The sequence below is a fragment of the Dipodomys ordii genome, unplaced genomic scaffold (genome assembly GCF_000151885.1).
Source record: "Dipodomys ordii isolate 6190 unplaced genomic scaffold, Dord_2.0 Scaffold74, whole genome shotgun sequence".
In the NCBI taxonomy this organism is placed as follows: Eukaryota; Metazoa; Chordata; class Mammalia; order Rodentia; family Heteromyidae; genus Dipodomys; species Dipodomys ordii.
In genome coordinates this window covers 236,341-259,040 of record NW_012267290.1, presented here as the reverse complement: position 1 = coordinate 259,040, position 22,700 = coordinate 236,341, and the positions used below count along the sequence as shown (strand labels likewise).

Here is a 22,700-nt window from a genome sequence, read left to right as displayed (position 1 = left end):
GCCAGCTCCCAGCTAGCCCAAATCCACACCAGCCCTGTCACTGAGCCACGCTGCACCTGCCAGGAGCACCCTCCAATGCCAGCCGGCTCTCCCCAGTCCCAGCCTGCACTGCTGAGCAGCAGCGCCAGCTGGAGCAGTCTGTTCAGGTGCAGGCTATGACTGACAGGGGGTGGGGGTTGGGAATGAGGGCTGGGGTAAGGACAGGAGAGAAGACAGACACATCCATGCAAATTCACTTGATTGTCTTTTTCTCCCAAAGAGCAAAAAGGTAGTCGCTTCTTAACGATGTTTATAAATTAACTACAAGCCCCCATGTCTAGGGAAGCAAGGCTAGGCGAATATTTGCTCTGTATTCAGTTACTTAACAAGCCTTGGGTTGTACTTTCACTTTTCAGGTCAGAACTGCCTAGGACTCCGGGTGGGTGATATGCCTGGTTGTCTCAGGTCAGTAGGGACAAGTTTTATTTGGTTTCCTTAAACAAACTTCTAGCATGCAGGCTATAGGAAGTTCACATTCTAATGTAGTGTGGTATTTAGATAAAATAATATAAGTGAAAAAGCACCTAATTTAAATTGGTTTATAAAGGGCCAGAGAGTAATAAGTTAATGAAAAACCAGCTCAGATAGGAACTGAGTCCGCAGAGGATTCACGTCACTAATCATGTATCTTGTATGCATACCACACTTCTTTATTTGGTGGTGGTAATGGGATTTGAACCAGGGTCTCATGCTTACCAAGTGGGCACTGTTACCCATGAGCCACACTTCCAGCCCTGAGTTTTGCTAGTTGATTTTTTTTTAGGTAGAGTCTATCTTCCTTCCTGGGCGTGCAGCCTGGTCACAATCTACCTATGTTAGGCTTCCTGATAGCTAGGAAACAGGCACAAACCACTGAACTCAGCTCTTGTTGAGGAGGGGGTATCAGACTTTTCTTTCTGCCTAGGCTGGCCCTGAACTGCAGTCTCCAATCATCTCAGCTTCCCAAGTGGCTTGGATTACAGCTCCCATCTCATACCTCTTCTTTAAGCCAGGAAAGGAGAGATTACTTTTTATCCTAGCAAAGTCATGTCTGTAGATAGGTTACACAATCTGTGATATTAGCAATGACAAGAAGCTGTTGCTCACATGGTTTAAGAGAGAGCCACACATCTGAAAGCCTTGGCTTTATGGTCTGATGTTTGGAAGTGTACCTATTAAAGGTAGTTGTAATCTACATCTGTCATATCTAAGCATCACGAGGCCCCAAATCTTCTTGGGTTGACACAGGTCTTTCCCAAGTCCTCTGTTGAATATCACATCCCTGTACCTCAGTGGACACCAGGAAAGAACAGGAACATCTATTCTGCTGTTTCTCAGGAGATCAGAAGCAGGAGGTTATTTGCTGAAACAAGTGTGGGTTTGGGAACAGTCCTTCCTTGATCAGGAAAAGCAGACACTGTGAGACCGCCTACCCTGCCAAGTCTGCCTTCGGCAGCTACGTCAGGTGCCTGCTGATCTTCCAGCTATCAGACCGTGCTTGATTCTTAAGATGCAACCAATAGTGGTTTGGAGATGAGCTCAGAATTGGTAAATGTGAACTAGAAGGCTGGGGCTGTCACTCGGCAGTGAAGCACTTGCCTGTTAGACATGAGCCCCGGGGTTCAGTTTTTAGGAATGAAAGGAAAAGGAGACACCGAATCTTAATCTCCTTATGGAGTTTCTGTACTGCTGTTGACTTATTGGAAACTCAAAGTGATACTGCAGTGCTTCAGCTGAGATCCACACATAAAAAGGGAAAGTAAAGCCTTGTGGAATTGCTAGCTTCGGAGGGGAAGGCTAGGATGTACTGAGGCTTATAGGCCAGCACTGGCTCAAGGAGTGAAGTAGCCTCCACACTGTTGCTGGTCCACTGAGCTCCTGAGGTCACTCCAGGGGCATGGAGGCGGGCTGCAGGACCCCAGTGCTCCCTTGCTGGTTGAGAGACCGTGCCACCAAGTGTAAGGTAACGAGGAACCCTGGGGAATGTCCTGGGCGTGTTGTGTCACAAATGCCAGCAGTCTCAGACACGGAAGTGAAAGTGGGACTCCTCCCCTCTTGTCTCACACTCCTCAGCAGAGGCCCTCTCAGCCTGCTCTTGGAGACCCAGCATGTAGCACTAGCAGCGAGCTCTACCCTCTGTTAACGTAACAGCCACGTTACCCCTGGAAGGCAGGTCCAGCAAGCCAGCAGTACCCCTTGGTCACTGCTCTCCTGGCAAAGGTTCAATGGGTCTCCCGGTAACTCCCAAGGGGCTGCCTGGGAGGCTGGCCATAAATGGGCTTTCCCCAGTCCCACCTGGGCCCACCCGAGCAGCGTTCAGTGGTGTAGGGGACTGCACCTGTATGAACTCCTGGTACCTAGATGATGTTGAAATCTGAGACAGGTAAGGGGTACAGAGCAGGGAAGAGGGGGGCCAGGCAGGGAACGGTGAGACTCACTAGTGCGGCCTTAGTCACGGAAAGGCCAGAGCAAAGGTTTATCTTATTCTTCCTCTTCATTCCTAAGGGCAATGGCTCCCCGATGGCCAGGAGTGAGGTCTAGTTTCTTAACTGACATTCTAATCCTGTCCTGTCATTTGAATGACCTCATTAGACCGTGGTGGCCACCACTAATGGTGGTGGCTTCCACTGTGAACATCATCTTCTTACTCTAAGCTCCTTCATGGTTCTCCAGTCTAGGCTTTCTTTTCACCCATCTTTGGGTTCCAATCACCCAGAATCCTGCCCCAACTCCTGCCATTATCTGCAAATGAAAATCTTTCCTTTCCTTCCAGGAGCAGTTCAAATCCCCTCTTCCTGCAAGGTTTCTATGGATCCTATCTACCTGGAAGACTGGAAGATACATATTTGTTCTGCCTCAGAGGGGTTCATTGTGTACACGTGGGCTACATCCCAACATGGTGAATTTGAAAACATGGCTAGCCAATGTGCTCATTGCACACATGTGCACTGAGTGCCTCGTGGAGCTGGGGACACAGCAGTGGGCCACACAGCTGGATCCTATGTGGGAACAGCCCAGGACCCAGCCTGCTACCCCCGAAGCACTGGCTGAGTTATCTGAGTGGCAGCGGTGACAACGGATGCTTCTCAGAAGCACAGGCAGCCTGGAGGCCAGGGCAAGGGGCGATGGAGGACATCAGGAGAGAAGCAGAGAGAGGGCTCTCTCCCTTCCATTCTGCCAGACCCCCTGTATCTCCAAACTCCACACTCTTTGCCTTCTCCTGCCTCTGGCTCTCACATACCCACTTTTGCTTCCTACCCTGGAGGGGAGGAAGGACCCAGCCAGCCTAGATCCTAGCACAGTTCTCTTTCAGGAGAGACCTTGGGGCCACCTACCTGAGCTCCAGACAGCCCAGCTGCAGCGCCATGCCCTCGCTGACCTTGCTGGCATAACACTGCATGTAGTCACTCCGGAGCTGGCGGAGAAAGGCCAAAGGTCAAGCTCATGTCCACACTTTCCTTCCCTGTGCAGAGGCCCCATGGCTGTAATTTCTGGCCCCTGAGCTGTAATTCACAGCCATCCTACCACAGACATCACAGGACAAGGATGAGGATGGGAAGCAGAAAGAGCCCGCTTCTCAGCTTTGCTCCCCTGGGACTCCGGGAAGAGGGGTGCAAGCCTCCCTTTCATATAGTTTTCCCTAAGTCAGATCCTCTCTGCACCCCCACTCAGAGACACAGATTGCGGGGGTGGAATCAGTAATTTATCCAAAGCCGTGCTCATAAGCAGAAATATGTCTCCTGTGGTCCAAGGGATATGTGCTATCTAGTAAATCAGGGGGAAATACAGGAGGGAGATAAAGCCAATAGAAATGGATGTGTGCAGCTCACACTGCCCGGCGCAGACTCTATGCAGGTCCTGTGCTGAGCACTCATTTAGTCTGATGGTCTGTCAGTGAGGCTTAAATAGCTCAGAAAAGCCTTTAGTCTATAGAAACTTCATAGCCTGTATAAAATTTCTGTACAAAATTTTGTGAGCTGGTGGCATAACGTGGGAATATTTACACCATCGGAATTGGCAAGTACCACAATCAGGGCTAATGGCTCAGCACACCATCAATAATCACTGGCTCTCATATAAGCCCAATAAGTATAATAGGAAGAGGAAACAGCATCTTACAGGTAAATGAAGTCCCTGGGAATACTAAGTTAGTCAATAGCAGCCTTGGGCTAGGAACCAAGCATGTGAGGCCTCAGAGTCTGTGTGTTAACTTACTCTTGCGGCCTCACTACCGAGGCCTCCCAGGCTTCCACGGAGGTCTAAGAGGAGCCGGGAGCACATGGAACAAGTTAGCCTGCATGTGAACAACTGAGAGGGAAGCTGGGTTGGAGCTGCTGATCGAGGCCCAGGGAATGACTTGAAGAAAAACTTCCTAGATGGTGATTCCAGAGTATGGGCTTTGTCTTTCCATTTCCCAGTAGAGATGATGGATAGGTGGATGGATTAGTGGATGAATGTATAGATATATGATGGATGGATGGGTAGATGGATAGATGGTTGACAGATGGGTAGATAAATGGATATGTTGATGACAGATGGAAAGATGGATGATGGATGGATGGATGGATATCGGGATGAATGGATGGGTGGGTGGAGAGATGGATGATGAATGGGTGGATAGATGGGGATGGATGGGTCCATGAATGGACTGATAGATGGAGGATGAGTAGAAGGATGATGGATATATGGTGAAATGAATGAAGTGATGGATAGACAGATGGATAGTGTTCAATATTTAAGGTACAATGAGACTCTGGGGTACTTTTTCACCTGTTGGTAAAAGTAAAGCAGCGTAGTCCTGTCTTCTTTCAGGCTCTCCATGAAGTCTTCGGGGAGGTAACGGATTTGAAGGTCATACCTGCAACATGACAGACAGATACTCTGGTTGACAAAGAGAAACTGGAATCTCAAGGAAGCAGAGGCCTATGGGAAAGAAACAATTCTCCCAGTACTGAAGGTCTACTCATGAGGTGCCTTGCTGCCTATCAATATTGGTTTTTCTTTCCCTAATTTGTGACTGGGTGGAAAGCTATACGAGGTGGACAACAAGCAGTAGTCACAGCTAATCCTGATTCTTCATCTCTCCTCCTTCATTGCACCTGTTTTCTTTAGGTTCATAGACCCTTACTGGGGCTCTCCATCTTCACCACCTTCCCATCCCTTCACCACAGCACCAATGGCATCTTGTCTGGGATGAGGATTCATTGGGAGCTCATGTTATGCCTTGAATATACATGCATCGGACACAATGTGAGGACTAAGGTTAGAATGCTGCCCAGATATGTTAAAAAAATAGATTCTGATGTTAGCGAGTACTGAAAGGGAGGGCTCCATTCCTACCTCCACTCAGCTTCCACGTGTAGACATTCATACTTGTCTTGTACCTCGCCCACCGTCATCTGCGGATGTAACCAGTGGATCTCATCCGACTTCATGTGCTTCAGCCTCAGGCCATAGCACTCGGCCAGCTGGATGTTGGGTCCAATCCGTCCACTCAGTAGGATGGAGGTGATGATCTCCTACGGAAGAGTGAGGCTATGACTCAGGAGTGCATGCTGCAGGACACCCTGTCCTCATGTACCCTTCCCCTGTGAGTTGGCTAGGGTGGGCTCTGTCTTACTTGCTCTGATTCTCTAGCATTCAGTGTGAGGTGACATGGTACACAGTAGATTCTGTCTGATAAGTGAACAATCAGGCAACGTGAGATAAAGGAAGGAGAAGCAGATATTGGAAGTAAGGACAAAAAGCAGAGAACACAGATTCTGAGCTATTGCACTGCACCACGTACCAATCAAATCACTTAATGGTTGCTGAGCGTCTGCCACACCAAAAGCAACTTCTGAATGGTTTCCAATTCAGCTAACACGACTGAGTGCTGGTCCAGGCACTGATTGGTACTTTGCACATGTGATTTCCCTGAGTCCACAAACGCAGGGACGTAAGCAGATTATCACCGTCCTTAAATGCCTCATGAGGAAACTGATGTAGGTATACAGTTCAAGGCATTAAACTGGGATTCTGCATCCTGGTCTACTGGCCTGTGAGTATCACTACTAGGTTAAGCTGACTTCATGACTGGTGAGGCAGGATAAGAAGGAAAGACAAGACCCACATCAAGAAATTGAGCGGCACTGTCTCCGCACTCTAAGGATGGCCACAGGAAATGGAGAGCTTAAAAAGAAGACACCCTCTTGTTCTGTTTTCTTGTCACCCAGTAGTTCAGTGGGCCACCTGACTGGAGTCTGATACCACAGCTTCCTAGCCCGGAGCTAGAGTTGCCTAATGGACAGCTGTCCAGAAGCCTATCAGTAAGGCCGAGACTAGCTCTGAAAACACTCTGGTACCATTTGAACCCCGGTTTCTCATGTAGTTCCACATACACTGGGGAACTAGCTCACTTTGGACAGAACAGTGGTTCAAGTTTAATAACCGGAAGACGCCCCCTATCTGTTGAATATATTTGCATCACCAAGCCTGGAGGGTGGATGATTCAGGAAGCTTCTGAGACATTATGTTTTTCTAGCATGCCTTTCAAGAAGTTGACTAATTTAGTAAGTAAAAAGCAATTATTCCTTATTTAGAACAAAAAGAAGGAGGTATTCCATTTTTTCTTAGAAGAAACCCTCAAACTATTATTTAACACAGGTTTGGAACGATGCCTGATTGTGCATCAGTGTGGGAATCTACACGTCTGGGTCCAGCTGCCCCTTGCCAGCCTTCTCAGACTCTGTAGATGGGTGAAGCGAGAAGATCCTGGCGGGAAAACGACTCTCAATCCGGAAACAGGATGGGGAGGACAGAAGCCTAGTGGAGTGGGGAGGGGAGGGGAGGAGGGTGAAAGAAGAAGGTATGGTCTATGGTAACCACAGGAAGGGCAATGTAGATAAGAGGATGGGGTCAAGGTTGTGAAACAGACACTTTCTTTTTGGGCCTTGTCTCCACCTTCTGCCCTGTTCTGTCCACATCGCTATGCTGACAGTTTACCCAGAACCCCTCTTTCCCTCCTGAGTTCCAACTGTAATCCTGCCTCTGGTGTGGCTGTATGGAACTTTCTCTGTCCCCAGTTGAAACCTACTAAGCTAACATCTAATTCCTTCAGTAACCCCACTGTGAGACTTACTATTGAAAATATCAACGACATGCAAGGCAAATAGGAGAGGAAATTAACCTTCCTTGCACATACAGCCCAGCTTCAACAATGACCAACATTCTGCCAATCTTGCTTCATCTATACTGCCTACTCCCAAACCATGACTCATTATTTTTTTACAGTTCTTCTTTTAAGGTAAAATGTATGTACAATAAAATGCACACATTTCATCTGTACAGTTCTGACACATGAATACACTTGTGTATCCCACACACTAATTAAGATGCAGAGCTTTCCAGATTCCCAGAAAATCGTCTTAGTCAGCCTTCATTGGCCACACTCCCTCCCTCCAGTTTCACTAAGTTCGGCCACCATCTAGATGGCGAATATTAACATACAGAGGTTTTCTCTTAGTGCTTATAGACATATAGATTCAGTCCCATTGTTGGGTGTGTCAGCACTTTGTTTATATTGACAGGTGGAGTTCTTTCTGGTAAACAAACCACAATATGTATATTTAGCACCCTCTACTCCTACAAACCTGGACTATTTCTAACCTCAATGATTATGGAATTTATTCATATAAGTACTGTAATGTATATATGTTATTTCCTTTCAGTAAATCCTGAGAAGTAGAATTACTGAATCAAAGGTGATTCTACTTTATATATCCATTGTGACATGAGAGTCCTGTTACATGTCTCCAATAACATTTGGTGGTTTCTTTTTAATATTAGCCACCTTTATAGATCTATCATGTGTATGTGTATGAACACACAATATCTTGTTTACTATAATTTGCATCTCCCTGATGACAAATTATATTGAGCATGTTTTTATATGTTTATTGGCCATTCATATACCTTCTTTTGTGAAGTATCTGAAGAGTTTAACCATTTTTTTCTGTTATGGTTTTATTATTGAGTAATAGACATTCTAAATATGGTATGCTTCTTGAATATTTTCTTCATATCTGTGGGCTTGCATGCTTGTTACACATTTCCCTATCAGTATCTTTTGATTTTAAGCTATCAAATTTTTTATGGCTTTCTGCATCCTAAGAAATCTTTGCCTGTCCCCAAGTCACGAACATATTTTGTCTTCTTTTATAAGTTTCATGGTTTTAACTTATACTTTTAGGTCTGTAATCCACATAGGTCTGTACAACTATATATGCTTGTATATGGTGTGAGGTAGAGGTAAAATTATTTTGTTGTTGTTCATATAGATCTTCACTTGCTCAGGACTGGTTATTGACTTCCCAAATGAATTATTTTTCTGTCATTGTAACAAATCGATTGCCATATGACAGCTGAAATTGGATCAAGAAGAATTTGATTGATCTTTGTCCTTGGTTCAGGCTGTGGGGAGCCTCCAAATCTTGGAACTTTCCAAGTGATAGAATTGCCATTGTCATTTATGTCAGCTTCCTGGGCCATGACAGCTAATCACCTGGCATCTGGTGGGGTTTTCAGTTTTAGATAGGAAAGACCAGCCATGTGATCAGAGGGCTAAACAGCCAGCCTGGCTTTGGGCAATGGGAGGGGACATTAAGTCCACTTGTACGGCCAATAATCCATCCATCTATCAACCACACTTACAAAATGAAACTCTAGACCCTGGTGTGCAGGCGAGCATTTTATTGGTGGTACACACTGATGTATCTGAAGGGACACATCCCTAAGACATGGAGGCTTCCTGTTTGGGATATTCTCAGACTCTGAGCTGTGCACTCCACCATCAGCTAGTTCTAATCCATAGTTTGAAGGCAGTATTTTCCTGAGTTCTATGAGTTGCTCTAGCAAAGCATGGGATCTGAGGATGGTAGGAACCCCCAAATGCATAGCTAGTCAGCAGTGTGGGAGCTCTGGAGCTTGTGACGGGGGCAAAGAGGGTGGGCATCTTGTGGACTGAGTCCCCAACCTATGAAGTCTATGTTAACTCAGGAATTTCATTGTCTCAGAGCTGCCTTGCAGTGTCTAGCCTTCAAGTGTAACAAGGTCAGTGCCTAAAAGTGACACAGAAAGAGTGATAACAGCTGGGCACTGGTGGGTCCCGCCTGTAACAGTAGCTATGGAAGATCACAGTTTGAAGCCAGCCTGGGTAGAAAAGTCCGTAAGACTCTAACTCCAAAATGATCAGCAAAAACCTGGGCTGGAAGCATGGGTCAAGTGGCAGAGTGACAGTCAAGCAAGCAAGCAGAGATATGGTGAGGCCTTGAGTTGGAACTCTGGTACCATCATATGTGCACGTGCATACACGCATGTGTGCACATGCACATACGCACATACACACACACGTGGGAACTTCAGAATCACACACCAGCAAGAGTAGGAATCCAATTCTGACACCTCCTTTTAGGCCCCTGAGCCAGTCTTCTCCCCACAATACTCTCCTTTTGTCCTATCCACACAGATTGGCTCTTCATTCAAAGAAACCATCAGCAAGTGTCTGTCACGTGCTCCCCAAGCAGAGAATAGCTAGAAGGCTCTAAAGCCTGCACCCAGCCTTCAACTAGGGCACGACTTGCATTTATAGATGGGAAAAAGGAAGTGGCTTCAGTGTGGGGATATGAGTGAAGGAAGAGAGGGGTAAGCTTGAGGGTCTAGAATCATCTCCCTTAGGTTAGCCTCACTGCCTACAGCCCCTTCCTGGATCCTTGTAGCCTCTTCTCTGGGAATCTGGAAGCTTCTCTCACAAGCTTCCCTTAAGTGGGAGCAGCAACATCAGCAGTCTTCCCACAGCTCATCAATTGTCATTAATGAGTCAATATTTCTTTCTCTATTAATAAAGCACTCCTTAGAAGTGACAGTACAAGTTGCTTACATACTCACTCAATTGCTATATGTAACATGATTTTTAAAAACAGTATTAATTATATCAGTTGCTTTTCAGATACGCCCCAGAGCCCCTCCCACTGCAGGAATGCCTCCCACGCAGGGCTGCCCAGCACTGACAAGCAGGTGTATAGGCTGTCCACAGACCACGATCTGCACGTGAACAGTCTTCTGATACCTCCTTGTAAACATCTGCCTTCCGGTGGGTTTTCTTTCTTCGTGGCTAATGCTGATTTATTTGCTTTATCAGATAGTGTGAAGCCCTCCAACTGCCCTTTCCTGTCTTCCTCTTATCTGCCCTTTCCTCTTGTGGCTTCAACACAAGGAGTGGCACTGGATCATGGACCTCATAAGGACATGTTGGTCGATGATGACCACATGTAGGAGAATGGTCCTGTGGAATTCCACATCCCCGAGGAGCAGCACACCGTTTTAGTCTGTGTCTACTCAATAATGTTACACAGGGACAAAAAAGAAAATCACACAACAACACCATTGTCTGTCATTAAGTCACACTTGACTGTACTTCCAGAAAGGGAAAGATCACCCCAACTATCAACTTCTCCGTTCACTTTCCCTCTCCTCTATTGGTTCTAGGCCTCTATTACTTCTAGTTTATATTTATTTAAAAAGATCCTCTTTATCACAGCATAGGACTTCTTTGGTAATCTCTATAGTCTCACTATTTTTCAGGCTCATCAAATTTTAACAAGCAATCTTTTTTCCCTACTGGGCTTATTAAATAAGCTTCATGTTCATAATATAGTTTTAGAGGTGTGGTGATAGCCCTGGCCTCCACACCTCTTCCAGGACTGCCCCTTACCTCCCTCAGGCCCCACTTCTAACTGGAGGTGGTATGCAGCCAATGCCTGGTCCAGAGAAGGCAATGAAGGCCTGTTATGTCCCTAGTCAGTTCCAGCTCCAGAGCTCCATGAAGAATAGCTTGATAGACGATTCCTGGTACTCCTCCAGAGACGAGAGTCAAGATTTACATTTATTTCCAATGAGTTTAAGGAGGAAAACTAGTATTTCTTGGAGTGTGAGAGTTTACTGAGACTGGCTGACCTCATGCGGTTTACAGATAAAATAGTTATTTTGTGCAATCAGCACATAGTAGGTGCGTAAATGGTAGCTATTATCCTGCTAGGACCATAGGATCTCTGTGGCCATGGCGGCACTGTGTGAGTTGAAGCAGAGGCAGGAGAAAGATGATAAATGATAAAATGATCCTCTGAGGTGATTGGGCTGTGGCCACAGCTGGTCCTGCCAGCCAGGCCATCCAGCCAGAAGAAACAGTATAGAAAAAAAAACTCCCTTCTGCTTGGAGAAAGAACCGCAAGGTTCTCTTCATTTAAGGTCCCACCACTTGGTACACGCTTTAGGAGGAAGAAGGAATAGTAAATACCCAGCAGAAAAGTACCAGTAAATCTACCTGGTACTTTTCTTCAAAAGAAGAATTCCCCTACTAAAACACTTGCGGCCGTGGGAAACTTTTTAACTGCCGAGGACCATTTGGGTAGTATAACATCATTAGCAGGCCTACAAATTTATCAATAAGGCAGATAGCCATGAGCAACCAATGAGAATCCTGTCTTGTACCAAGTGTTGTGGGCCTCCTCTGGCCCATGTCGGGACCTTCCCCACCCTGTATGACTTTACTGTTCATTTGAAGTTGGCCAGGAGTCTCTGAGCTTTAGGAGAGGGTGACTGGGTTGCTTTAAGATGTCAGGTAAAGAATGTTATTTTTTGTGAGGGGATGGGACTGAAGACATTCATTTTATATAATGCTTCATAATTCAAATCAGTGAATCTTAACAGGGAACCATTGACATTCAGGCCAGAAGCTCCTCTGTTGCGTGGGACTGTTTAATACCATTACCACAGCCCAGTGAAAGCCATAGCCCTCTTCAATTACAGTGACAGCAATGACACTGTGGATGTCTCCTTGGCAAACACAGCCATTCATCTGTTCAACTACCCAACTATCTACCATTTGATAATTACTTATTTCAGCAGATCTACATATCATGCATTCTGGCCCATGTGTGCATGACTATAGAAACCAGAACCCACACTGTGGTTTTATTAGAGGCTGCAGGGAATTGAATGGTCTCCAGAAGGCATGTCTTTTTTTTTGGGGGGGGGTCCAGTTATGGGGCCTGAACTCTGGGCCTGGGCGCTGTCCCTCAGCTCTTCAGCTCAAGGCTAGCACTCTACCACTTGAGCCACAGCGCCACTTCCGGCTTTTTTCTTTTTGCTTATATGGTGCTGAGGAATCGAACCCAGGGCCTCAGGCTTGCAAGGCAAGCACTCTACCACTGAGCCACCTTCCCAGCCCTCCAGAAGGCATGTCTATATCCTAACTCCCAGCCCTGTCAGACCTCACTTGGAAAAAGAGTCTATGTAGTCTAATAAGTCTTAACTTATTAAGGATCTCAAGATGAGGTTATTTTGGACTATCTGGGTCACTCCTAACCCCAATGGCAACTATCCTTATAAAAGACCACAGAGGGAAGAGATGGCCATGTGAAGATCCAGGCAGAGACTGGAGTGATGCTACAAGCCCAGGAAGGCTGGAGCCATCAGAAACTGCGTGAGGTAAGGGCAGAGTCTATCTTAGAGCCTCTGGAGGCAGTGAAGCACTGCTGGAACCTTGCCTGAGATCTCTATGAGAAAATAATTTCCATTATGCTAAGCTACCAGGACTGTAACGGTCTATTATGGCAGCAGTAGGAAACAGATACAATGGCCATACAAGTTCCTGGTCCCCAACACATGTACAGACTACTTTTTAAAAAGGGACCAAAGAACAAAATAATAAATTGCACGTAACTGATCACTCAGAAAGTGTTCAGTCTAAGGTGATAAAAGCTCTATCAAGGACATCCGGCAATGCAACTGCCAGAACAAAAATAGAAGCAACAGCACAGACACCTGACTATTCACTTGCTGATGTCATGAGCCGACAGAGACAGAAAGGCCTCCAGCATTGAGCATTGCATGTCTGCCTGGGCTCGCCTGGGTAGGTGTCTGTGTGGGTGGGGGGCCAGGAACACACACAGGAAATGGGGGAGGGGTGCAGAAAGGAGTGAACGCACCCCTTTTTATGTCACCGTGGGGCAGGTCTGTGGCTTCCTCCCATGTTCCGAAATCTAAACATCTATTCTCTTCAGGGTAGACATTCTTTTAGCTAGAAGTGACAGCTTACCAGGACAGATGCCTGCTTTCTACTTGCTCCCTGACCTTGTGGCCTGGCGTCCGTGGCAGCTGAAGGAAAGCAGTCGGGCCTTCTCTGAGAGCAAAGAACCTAAGCTCATGACTTGGGGGCCGGAGACTTGTCCTCCAACCACAAAGAGCTGCCGATCGCTGTGTTAGACGGGTTACTATAACAAAATGTTTTTATTTCTGGAGGTGGGGACTTTCAAGACCAAGGCATCAGCGGAGGCGATGTCAGGTAAGGGTCTAAGATAGGACTTCTCGCTGGGCTTTCACAGCAGTGGCAGAAAGGTGGGCCGGTCCTGTAAGCCTCTTCTATAGGACACTGGCCTCATCGGTGAAGCTGTACTCTCCCAACTCAAGTGCTGCCCAAATGCTCTACTTGCAACAGTTATCCCATTAGTACTGAGTTCCAGCGTAAGTTATTTTTAGGAGGACAGCAACATTCAGACCACAGCACCTCCCAACAAACACCAGAGCCAGGGCTTCCATGTGTAAATTAGGGGTTTCATTATACTCTGTGTCTGGCTAGGTGATAGGTTTAAACTCAAAGCTAGCTAGGTTCAGTGACTGACAGGTAAGTAAGCGTACAGGGCAGTGTCAATGTGTTGTGATATCTGGGTTGTGTCCCTCTGGCCATTCTAAAAGGCACTATGGGGCTTGAATTCCGATGGGGGGTGGTGAATATGAGGGGACTCTTGCCTTCCTCAGGCAAAGCAACACCCATGGGCTTCCCCCTGCATCCTAAGACCCCACCGTGGCGGGAGAGTGGCCTCTGGAAGGAGCAGGGTGGAAGGACTTGAGGAGGCTTCACTTTCTGTCCCTTTGGGGACACAAACGTAGATTCCCAGTACCCTGTTGCTTCAGGACTAAGCAAGAATAAGTCCTGGCCCTGGCTTTGTAGCGTGGGAGAGGCTGGCTGGGGACGTGTGGCATACAAGGACCCTGCTGGCAACGCAGAACTGCATCACAGCTCATCAAAGCTCTACTCAATGCCCTACTGTGTGAGAAGCAGGGCTAGACAGAAACCAGTGCACGCAGAGTGAGTCAACAGGAATCAGCCAGAAAGAGAAGGCACCGCAGCCTGCTGGGCAGGTGCCAGGCAGGGAAAGGAGAGAGCACAACGCAGACCCAGGCGACACTGCCACTGTCCTCCAGGTCACGGTACTGGAGGCATTTGCAGGGGCATTGTTCATGGTTATCTCTGATGGTGTGTTTAAACTGGAACTGGAACAACCCAGAACATAGATACCCAACTCAAAAGAGAGTAGAACAAAGGGAAAAGGAGGAGAGGGGATGTGAGGGGAAGGGATACAAGGGGAAGGGAGGGGAGAGGAGAGGAAAGGGAAAGAGTGGGAGGGAGAAGAGAGGGGAGGAATGGAGAGGAGAGGAGAGGGAACAAATATGGAGACTTCCTGGGTGGGCTTGTCTGGGTGTTGCTCTACCTGTTGTTTTCTAAGTCTCATCTTAACCCCTTTCCCAGACAAGCAAATTAGCACCTTAGAGGAAAATATAATAATATAAACCTCCACTTGCTATGGAGGTTCAGAGCTTCCAAACAAACACAATTTCCTATGACTATCCAACAGCAAGAGAAATGGGGAAAAAATCAAGGAAAGCAAAGTACTGTTTTCATTTGGTGCATTGTTTGGGGATCTCTACCACCCACCAAAGTTGTGTTAGCTCCTGGGCTCCAAGGCTAGGGGTTATTTCCATTGCTTTTCCACTTTGTGGTTTTTGAGATAGGGTCTCACTATGCAACCCGGGCTGGTCCCAAACTTAGCCTCCTGTGGCTGGAGTTACAGTCATGCACCACCAAGCCCAGGGTTCTGTAGGTTTCAATGGCACAAAGAGAGCATCAGAGGCTATTTGCATAGAAAGAACTTGAGACTAAAGATAAAATCATGATATGGGCCAATCCACATGGAATAATTGTTCCATACATGGCTGGTGCTATAGGAATCTCCAGCGATTCTGTGATCAAACTGGACTAAGTTGTGGGTGTTGGACGCAGCTAAGTTCTGAACGGTTCTTCCGGACAGACATGTATCTGGCAACTCTGACAGCACAGGCTGCATTTTCAGTACTGGAAGGATGGTGAAAGACGGTAAGTAGTTGGAAGTCAAAATATCCATGGAAATTAAGGCCAAGGTAGGGGAGGGGAGTCCAAAGTCAGGAAGCAGAGAGAGCAAGGGAGGGGGCTATTAGGAGAATCTCAGGCAAAGATGCAGGGCCTGGAGCTCATTATGCCCTAGAGGCTGCCTTAAATCGGCCCTGGGTAATGAAGCTGGTCTTTCCTGTGGAGAACAAACCTTCCTATATCATACATTCTCCCAGGGTCCATTGCTCCCTGCCAGCATACCTGCTTTGATTTGGAAAGGTTCACTCACTGGTGTGAGTTAATGTTGGCTTTGCCCTTGAGTGTGCCTGGGTCTGGGGTATGCTGATATGCCTCATGCTATAGACAGCACAGTGCCAAGCACGGGTGGCACCCAGAAATATTTTGGAGTGGAAGGCAGAACTGCTCTGTACTCTCCCATAAATGATTTATCCATAGCACGGCTTCAACCACAAGCTAGAAGCTGACCATGCCTGCCAGATTCTCTTCTCCAGTCACATAGTCCATTGTTCAGTCGGGCTTTCTGTGTGAAAATGTTAAAGCCTCTCTATTGCACAACCAGGGACAAGACTAAGCTCCTGGACTTCCCACTCATGGACAGCTTCTCCTCCTGTGTTCTTCATCTCAGCTAATGGAGCTGAGCCAGGACCGCAGTGCCTCACACCTCTCTCTTCCACAATTCCGTATCTCTGGGCTTCTACTTCCATTTACTAAATCCTCTACATATTTCAATCCCATCTCTCTCTCTTTTTTTGGGGGGGGTCCGGTCGTGGGGCCTGAACTCTGGGCCTGGGCGCTGTCCCTGAGCTCTTCAGCTCAAGGCTAGCACTCTACCACTTGAGCCACAGCGCCACTCCCGGCTTTTTTCTTTTTGCTTATGTGGTGCTGAGGAATCGAACCCAGGGCCTCGAGCATGCACGGCAAGTGCTCTACCACTGAGCCACCTTCCCAGCCCCTCAATACCATCTTGTCACTGGCCAAATCGGTTAAGAATAGAGGTCATGGTGATGGGTTGCTCGGCTTTGAAAACAAATTCTACTGCTTACTAGGAATTTACTTAGCTCCTCTCCACTTAGTTTCCTTCTGTGCAAAGTGAAGGTAATAATGATATTGTTTTATAAGGCTATACATTGAGAAGTCAGTGGGGTACTATATATGAGGTGTTTTCAAAGGTACTAGCCACTACCATCACCATCCTCACCAAGAGGATGCAATGTCAAATGATCACCAAGATCATCATCTCCACCACAGTCAATACCACCATCACCAGCACCAGCACCAGCACCACCATCATTGCCATTTGAAGAACCTCAAATGCCATAACGCTTAATGGATTGAGATTAATCAGATCAAAGACATCAAATCACGTCTGAGGTTCAAGCAAAGGTTCTCATATCTAGCTCCTGGACACCTAAAGAAGCTGGCCATAGGAGGATCTCTTTTGATGCCAACTTGCGTCCTGCCCACAAGCAGTCCAAGAGAGTTGGCCATGCTAAAAAAGGTCTGCTCAGATGTGTCCAGGAGAGAGAGGAGGGGCATGCCAACAGGGAGCACACACGCCTCCACACTTACCCGGACCTCCGTCTGCACCGTGCATTTGACCAGTTTGAAGTTTTTCCCAGGGTTGAAGCTGTTGCTATAGAAGCAGACCTTGAGGATGCGCACATCTTCTTTCTCGATGTCCACAGGTACCACCACCATGGGCTCTGGGGGGCCCTCGGGCCGGCGTAACGTGCCCACCTTTACTCGGCTCAGGGGCTCAGACACCCCGGACATCCTTCCAGACAGCAGCTAGGACCGGCACATCTCAATCCTGCAGAGGCAGCAGAGGGACAGGCCTGACATGAGTCTGTGGATGGCACCCACCGAGCTCCAAGACAGACACAAATAACACACTCTCTCATTCCTGAAGTCTCCCCTTAAGGGCATTCAGCTTCCTTGATGGGAGAAGCTGCAGTAGAAGCAGCCTGCATAAACAGGCGGTAGAACATCCAGACTTCAAACTCACGAGCATGTCAACCATCTCTTCTGAAGCCCCTCTCCCTTCTGTCCCCCACCACACACACATACACAGCTGGCTCCCAGGCAAGGGGCCTACACTTCACAAAGGCAGCTGTGAGAGGGGGTGGCCACAGCATGGTTCCAAGGCACTACAGAAAAAGCAAGGAATGAGACATTAGAAAATAGCAGGAGAGAAACAGAGACAAGGAGAAAAGGCTGAGGAGAAGTGGGATTGGAGAATGGGAACCCAGGGGAACTACAATAGAGAAGGCAGAAGGGCCCAGGCATGATTGGGGGAGGGGAGAGAGGCCATCACTGGATGACTCATCTCCCTTCAACCCCAGCTACCAGTCACCACCTTCAGGGTCAGAGGTCTAGATCCAATAGAACATTGTTAGAGTATCTCTTGTCACAAGTAGGGTAACTGAAGTAAAACAACCTTCTGCTTCCTAGTTTAAACCCCAGTATTGCAAAAACCAAATCAAAACAAACCAGAAAAATCCCAGACCAGTACTGATAGCCTGGCTTGGCAAAGAAGCCTTGTAGATAAGTAGTTTAAGCCAGTCCTACCCTCTGAATCCAGCAGGACCATCGAAGAAGTTCTATCTCTGCCTTGGTGGTATCAAGCAAGGCTCTACATTGGGAGAAATACTAACTTTAAGCCCTTCTTCAGAGTTGCCTCTGTATGGGTCTGTGTTGGGGCCTGACATTGGTATGTTCCAAATATCTCAGGGGTTTTCAGCCTGGGCTGGGGCTACTGCTACAGGACAAGCTTGGGTCTTGTCCTGAAATCTTTAAATCTATCCTTGTGGAGAGAAGATCCCTCTTTTTTAGAAAGATTGGGACTTCCAAGGGAAATTCTTGGCCTGGAAGTTGGGACAAATGATGCAGTTGGCAAAGTTGAACCACAAACACAGTCAAATATTTTAAATATGCAATCATAGCTTATTTTTATTCTATATACTTAATTCATTTTCCTTTTTGTGACAGTACTGGGGTTTGAATTCAAGGTTCTTGGGCACTGTCTTTTAGGTTTTTCTGCTCAAGGCTATAGCTCTACTATGGGCCACAGCTCAACTTCCAGCTTTTAGGGGGTTTGTGGGAGATAAGAGTCTCATGGACTTTGTTGCTTGGGTGGACTTTGAACTATGATCCTCAGCTCTCAGCCTCTTCCAGACCTTCTATATTATTTCTTTTCTATGCTAGGCACTAGAAAAGACAGATGTAGATATTCATTATCTTTGAAGAGGCATTTTTAAAAGGAAATGCATTATGAAAACTCAAAAGAGAAATAAACAAGAGGGAGGGCAGATATGTCCCTCAGTCAGGGGCACATAGACAAGAAAAGCACCAGGATCAGAGATAACAAAGACAGATACAATTTGGGATGTGAAGGATGGAGAAGAGCAGGTCCAATCTATATTATTACAGTGGTGATGTACATCTATCAGTGTATCTTTATTTAAAGCCCTATCTGTACGACTAACTAGCTATCCTTCCATCCTGGAAGTATCCCTAATTTTCAGCAAACATCGACCGAACATGTCCTGTGTGCCAGTGTTCTGCCACGTGATAGAGAAAGGTCTGACTGTTTCCCTTTAAACTATAACAAGAAATCTGAAGGAAGTTATTTGAGAATTAATCCCAGGAAACACCAAGAAAGTGAAAATGTGTGCCTGGGAGGGCAAGATGGCCCGTTGAGGAGTCCCCGGAACACCTCCCATTCAGTTCTGCTGGAAACTTGGGGACCTAGAACACATCCACCCAGAGAGAGACGGGGGAGAGAGATCTGGGGTTATTAGACTCAACATTGCACACTTGTTCCCAGCATCTCCAGTCAGTTCTGCACAAGGGAGAACTCAGAAAGCACAACCAGGCAGAGCAGGGAGTTGAGAGTCAATACCAGTAAATACTGAAATGGTCAGGCCTGAGAGGACTGCACAGGGGATGGCAGAAATACCACTAGAGGACACGAATGTGTCCCTAAAGACCGTAGACTCTGGTCAAGCATATGCGCAGGAAGCTAGATGTAGTCAGGTACAGACCTCACACACAGCTGGTCCCAGTGTCTCTTGGGCCAATGGCCTTTGGCATTTATTTGCAAGAGTAAATTTACAAGATGTCTTCATGAGGCAGACTTACAAACCTGGTGTCTGAGGGAGGAAGTAGCCTGGCTTACAGTGTCTGTCTCCAGTGACTAGATTGTCCCTGCAATGCACTGGATGCTATGTCCTCTAATATTCAAAACCTAACCCCTAAGATGGTGGCATCAGGAAGTGATGAAGTCACTTGAGGGTGGAGCCCTCGTGGATGTGAGTACTGTCCTTTTACCTGAACACGTCTGATCACCTTTCTGGCAGCAAGCTGGTGATGTGCAGTTAGGAAGAGAGTTTTCACCTTGTCTTGGATTTCCAAAATTGTGAGAAGTAAATGTTATTTATAAATCAACCAGTCTGTGGCATTTTGTGATAGCAGCCGGGATTGATTAGACTGAAATCCTAGGGCTCTATGCATCCATCTCAACATGCTGGCCTTCCAAAGGCCAAGGGAAACCTGGGGGCCATTAGTGCTGCTGGAGCTGTGGACTGGGTCCTGGAAAGAAGGGCAACATAGCCACACCCACAGTTCACACCATGGCAGTCACACCACACGAAGCAGGCTAGGTTTGTCTGCAGCTCTGGAAGTCCCAAGAGCTGTCTCATCAACCCAGGTAGCATCCCCACTCAAAGTGTCATAACTCCAATGCGTGTGAACTGGAAACCAGGAAACCCTGGGAAGAGTGTGAGAGAATAGTTAAGCAGGAATGTGTGAGTAAAAATCAAGAGATCCAGCTGGTGAGAGCTGGGGAAACTCCATGTTTACTTATCTAGAGAGCAGAGTGGAGTAGAAAGCCTTCTATGATAGAAGGCAGGAGTAGAAGTAGAGCAGGGGACTTAGGAGCCAGGGCCCAGTTGGGGCGAGGGTGAAGTTTGGCAGGGATTTAGGGAAAAGACCTTCGGGTGCTTCTGAGCCTGAGCTGCTGCACTCGGTGGTGCTTTTCAACTAGAGTTGCTAAAAGGAGGTAAAAATCCAACCACAATGTAAGCACCTGCCACTCACCGCTGGTGGAGTGCACAATGGTGCGGCCATTTTGGAAGACAGCTTTGCAGTTTCTTATAAGACGAAACATTCTCTTACTACATGCTCTAGCAATCACGCCTCTTGGTATTTATACAAAGAAGTTGAAAACATGTCTACACAAAAAACCTACACATGGATGTTTATAGCAGCTTTATTCATGATTGCCAAAATATGGAAGCAATGGAGATGTAGGTGAGTGGATACACAAACTGTGGTGTATCTAGCTAATAGAATATTATTTAACCCCAGAACCAATGAGCAATCAATCCATGAAATATAAGGAGGAACCTTAAATACACATTTTTAGATCAAAGAAGCCGGTTTGAAAGGCTACGTGATTTGGACTCTGTGACATTCTGGAAAAGGTACAAGTGTTAAGGCAATGATCAGTGGTTTCTGTTGTTGAGGGGCAGGGAGAATGATCAAGGGGAGCACACAGAAAATGGTAGGTTGGTGAAACTATTCTCAATAGTGGATACAAGTCCTTTTGCGAAGGTCGAATATAAGAATGAACCATGGTGTACATTATGAACTAGACAATAGTGATGTACTACCAATTGCAATAAATATTCTACTCTGGGGTAAAATGTGAGGATGTGTGTGCAAGGCTAGGAAGATCTCTCTGTACTTTCTCCCCCGTTTTGCTGCGAACTTAAAACTTCTCTAAAATAATAAAATCTCTTCAGGAAAGATTATAATGAGAAACCACAACCTGAATCACACAAGGTGGTCTGCCTGAGAGGTTGCCTGCTTCAGTTAGGAGCCAGGTCTAATTCTAGCCGTGATCAAAAATTGATCTTCGATAAATCTGATCAAATGTGGCCCATGCAGACAGACATGCAGGCATTGCCCAGCTGCCTGGAGGAGGCTAGTTTCTTATCTCAATCAGCTTCTCCTGGCCCACCAATCACCATGTCCTACAGGGTCCGGCCTGTTATTTCAGTCACCTAGACTCTTCCTTTGCCTTCAGCCTGGCACAGCCCTTCATCTGTGCTTTCAGTCCTTTGCAGCAGCCACCACTGCTCTGACTAGGCATTCCAAAAATAATTATGATGGAAAGTTTGGAAAACAGAAACACAAATGTTCTGTACAACAAGGGGCAGGAATGAAGAAACCCACTTTACTGATGAAAAACATTGCAAGGAAGGTTTGAGCCATTTGGTCAAGGATTCATGCCGGTGAAGAAGGAAACAAGGCCTGTAGGGGATGCCGGTCTGTGGTAGAGTCCTTGCCTGGCATGTTTGAAGTCCTTGATTCAATCTCAGCATAAGTGGGAGGAGGGAAAGGGTGAACTTGGATCTGGAAGTAGGTTTAAATGCAGGCCCAGAACGTTTCCACTCCCTAGCTGTCTCTGAAGAAGGTAGCACCTCCCTCAGGGTGGCATAAATTCCATACAAGAACAAATGTGTCAGCCCAGCATAGAAGAACCCAGTGCACGAGAAATCCCCTGCCTTTTCTCCCTGTGGTAATGCAATGCTTCCCATGCTGGCACTCTGTCTGCCCAGGTCCTGATAGGACCTTTCAAGATTGAAAGGTAGGGAGTTGGTCAAAAGAGCCGCACCTAGAAAGGCTGTACCCAGCTCTATTGACAAGTGGTAGCATCAGCAAGGGCACCTCGACCTCCTACCAGGAGGTACATATCTGCTGTGAACTACCACAGCCGTCCAAACCCAAGCAATGGGAATGCAGGGAGCATTAGCCATCTGTCCACAAGATCTTAAGAAAACATACCCGGAATCCTCACAGTCTTCTCTCAAACCACTCTGCCTGTGTTCTGATCCTAGCTCACTTTCTGTCTAGCTCTGAGACCTGTGCCAATACCTCAGCCTGTCCCAGGCTATGCTGCCTGCTCCACTTCCTTTAGAGGAGGATTATGAGAAGTAAGTAGACATCATGGAAGTTTATTGTAGCCAGAAAAGCACGGCCCCAAAGAAAGTCTCACCTAATCATTGTCTGCTTCCTAAGATGGCGGCACTACATGCTTTCCCATTCTTTGTTCCTCCTGCTAGTAGCTCTCTATGGAAAAAGCTCTAATTTTCAGCATTTACCAATTTCCATGGTGTAAATATTCCCAGGATGGGCTGACTTCAGGTCCCAACATGGATTACTGAATGTGGAGTTAGTACTCTAGGAGGTTCCAACTCCTGTTCCCGACAACAGAACTTTCCTGTTTCTCTATATTTTGCACCATTATTTGAATTTCTCCCCAATGGCTGGTCTCTGGCTTGGATGTTCGCAAAGTCCTCTGACCTTCAACTTTTGAACCCAAAACCCACACCCTTTCTCCAGAACTCTTTCA

At 46.8% G+C, this 22,700-nt stretch overlaps 1 protein-coding gene across 2 annotated transcripts in view; it reads right to left on the bottom strand.

Annotated features, from left to right (window-relative positions):
• Window positions 1–22,700, bottom strand: part of Ptk2b (protein tyrosine kinase 2 beta) — a 62,129-nt gene that overhangs the window by 23,345 nt on the left and 16,084 nt on the right. For both annotated transcript variants that reach the window (XM_013024241.1, XM_013024242.1), the window contains exons 2-5: window positions 16,853–17,093; window positions 5,359–5,537; window positions 4,789–4,876; window positions 3,354–3,433 (exon numbers count right to left, since the gene is read on the bottom strand). In XM_013024241.1, the coding sequence (XP_012879695.1) occupies window positions 3,354–3,433; window positions 4,789–4,876; window positions 5,359–5,537; window positions 16,853–17,056 (551 nt within the window). In that variant the 5' untranslated portion in view covers window positions 17,057–17,093. The remainder of the gene's footprint in view (window positions 1–3,353; window positions 3,434–4,788; window positions 4,877–5,358; window positions 5,538–16,852; window positions 17,094–22,700) is intronic.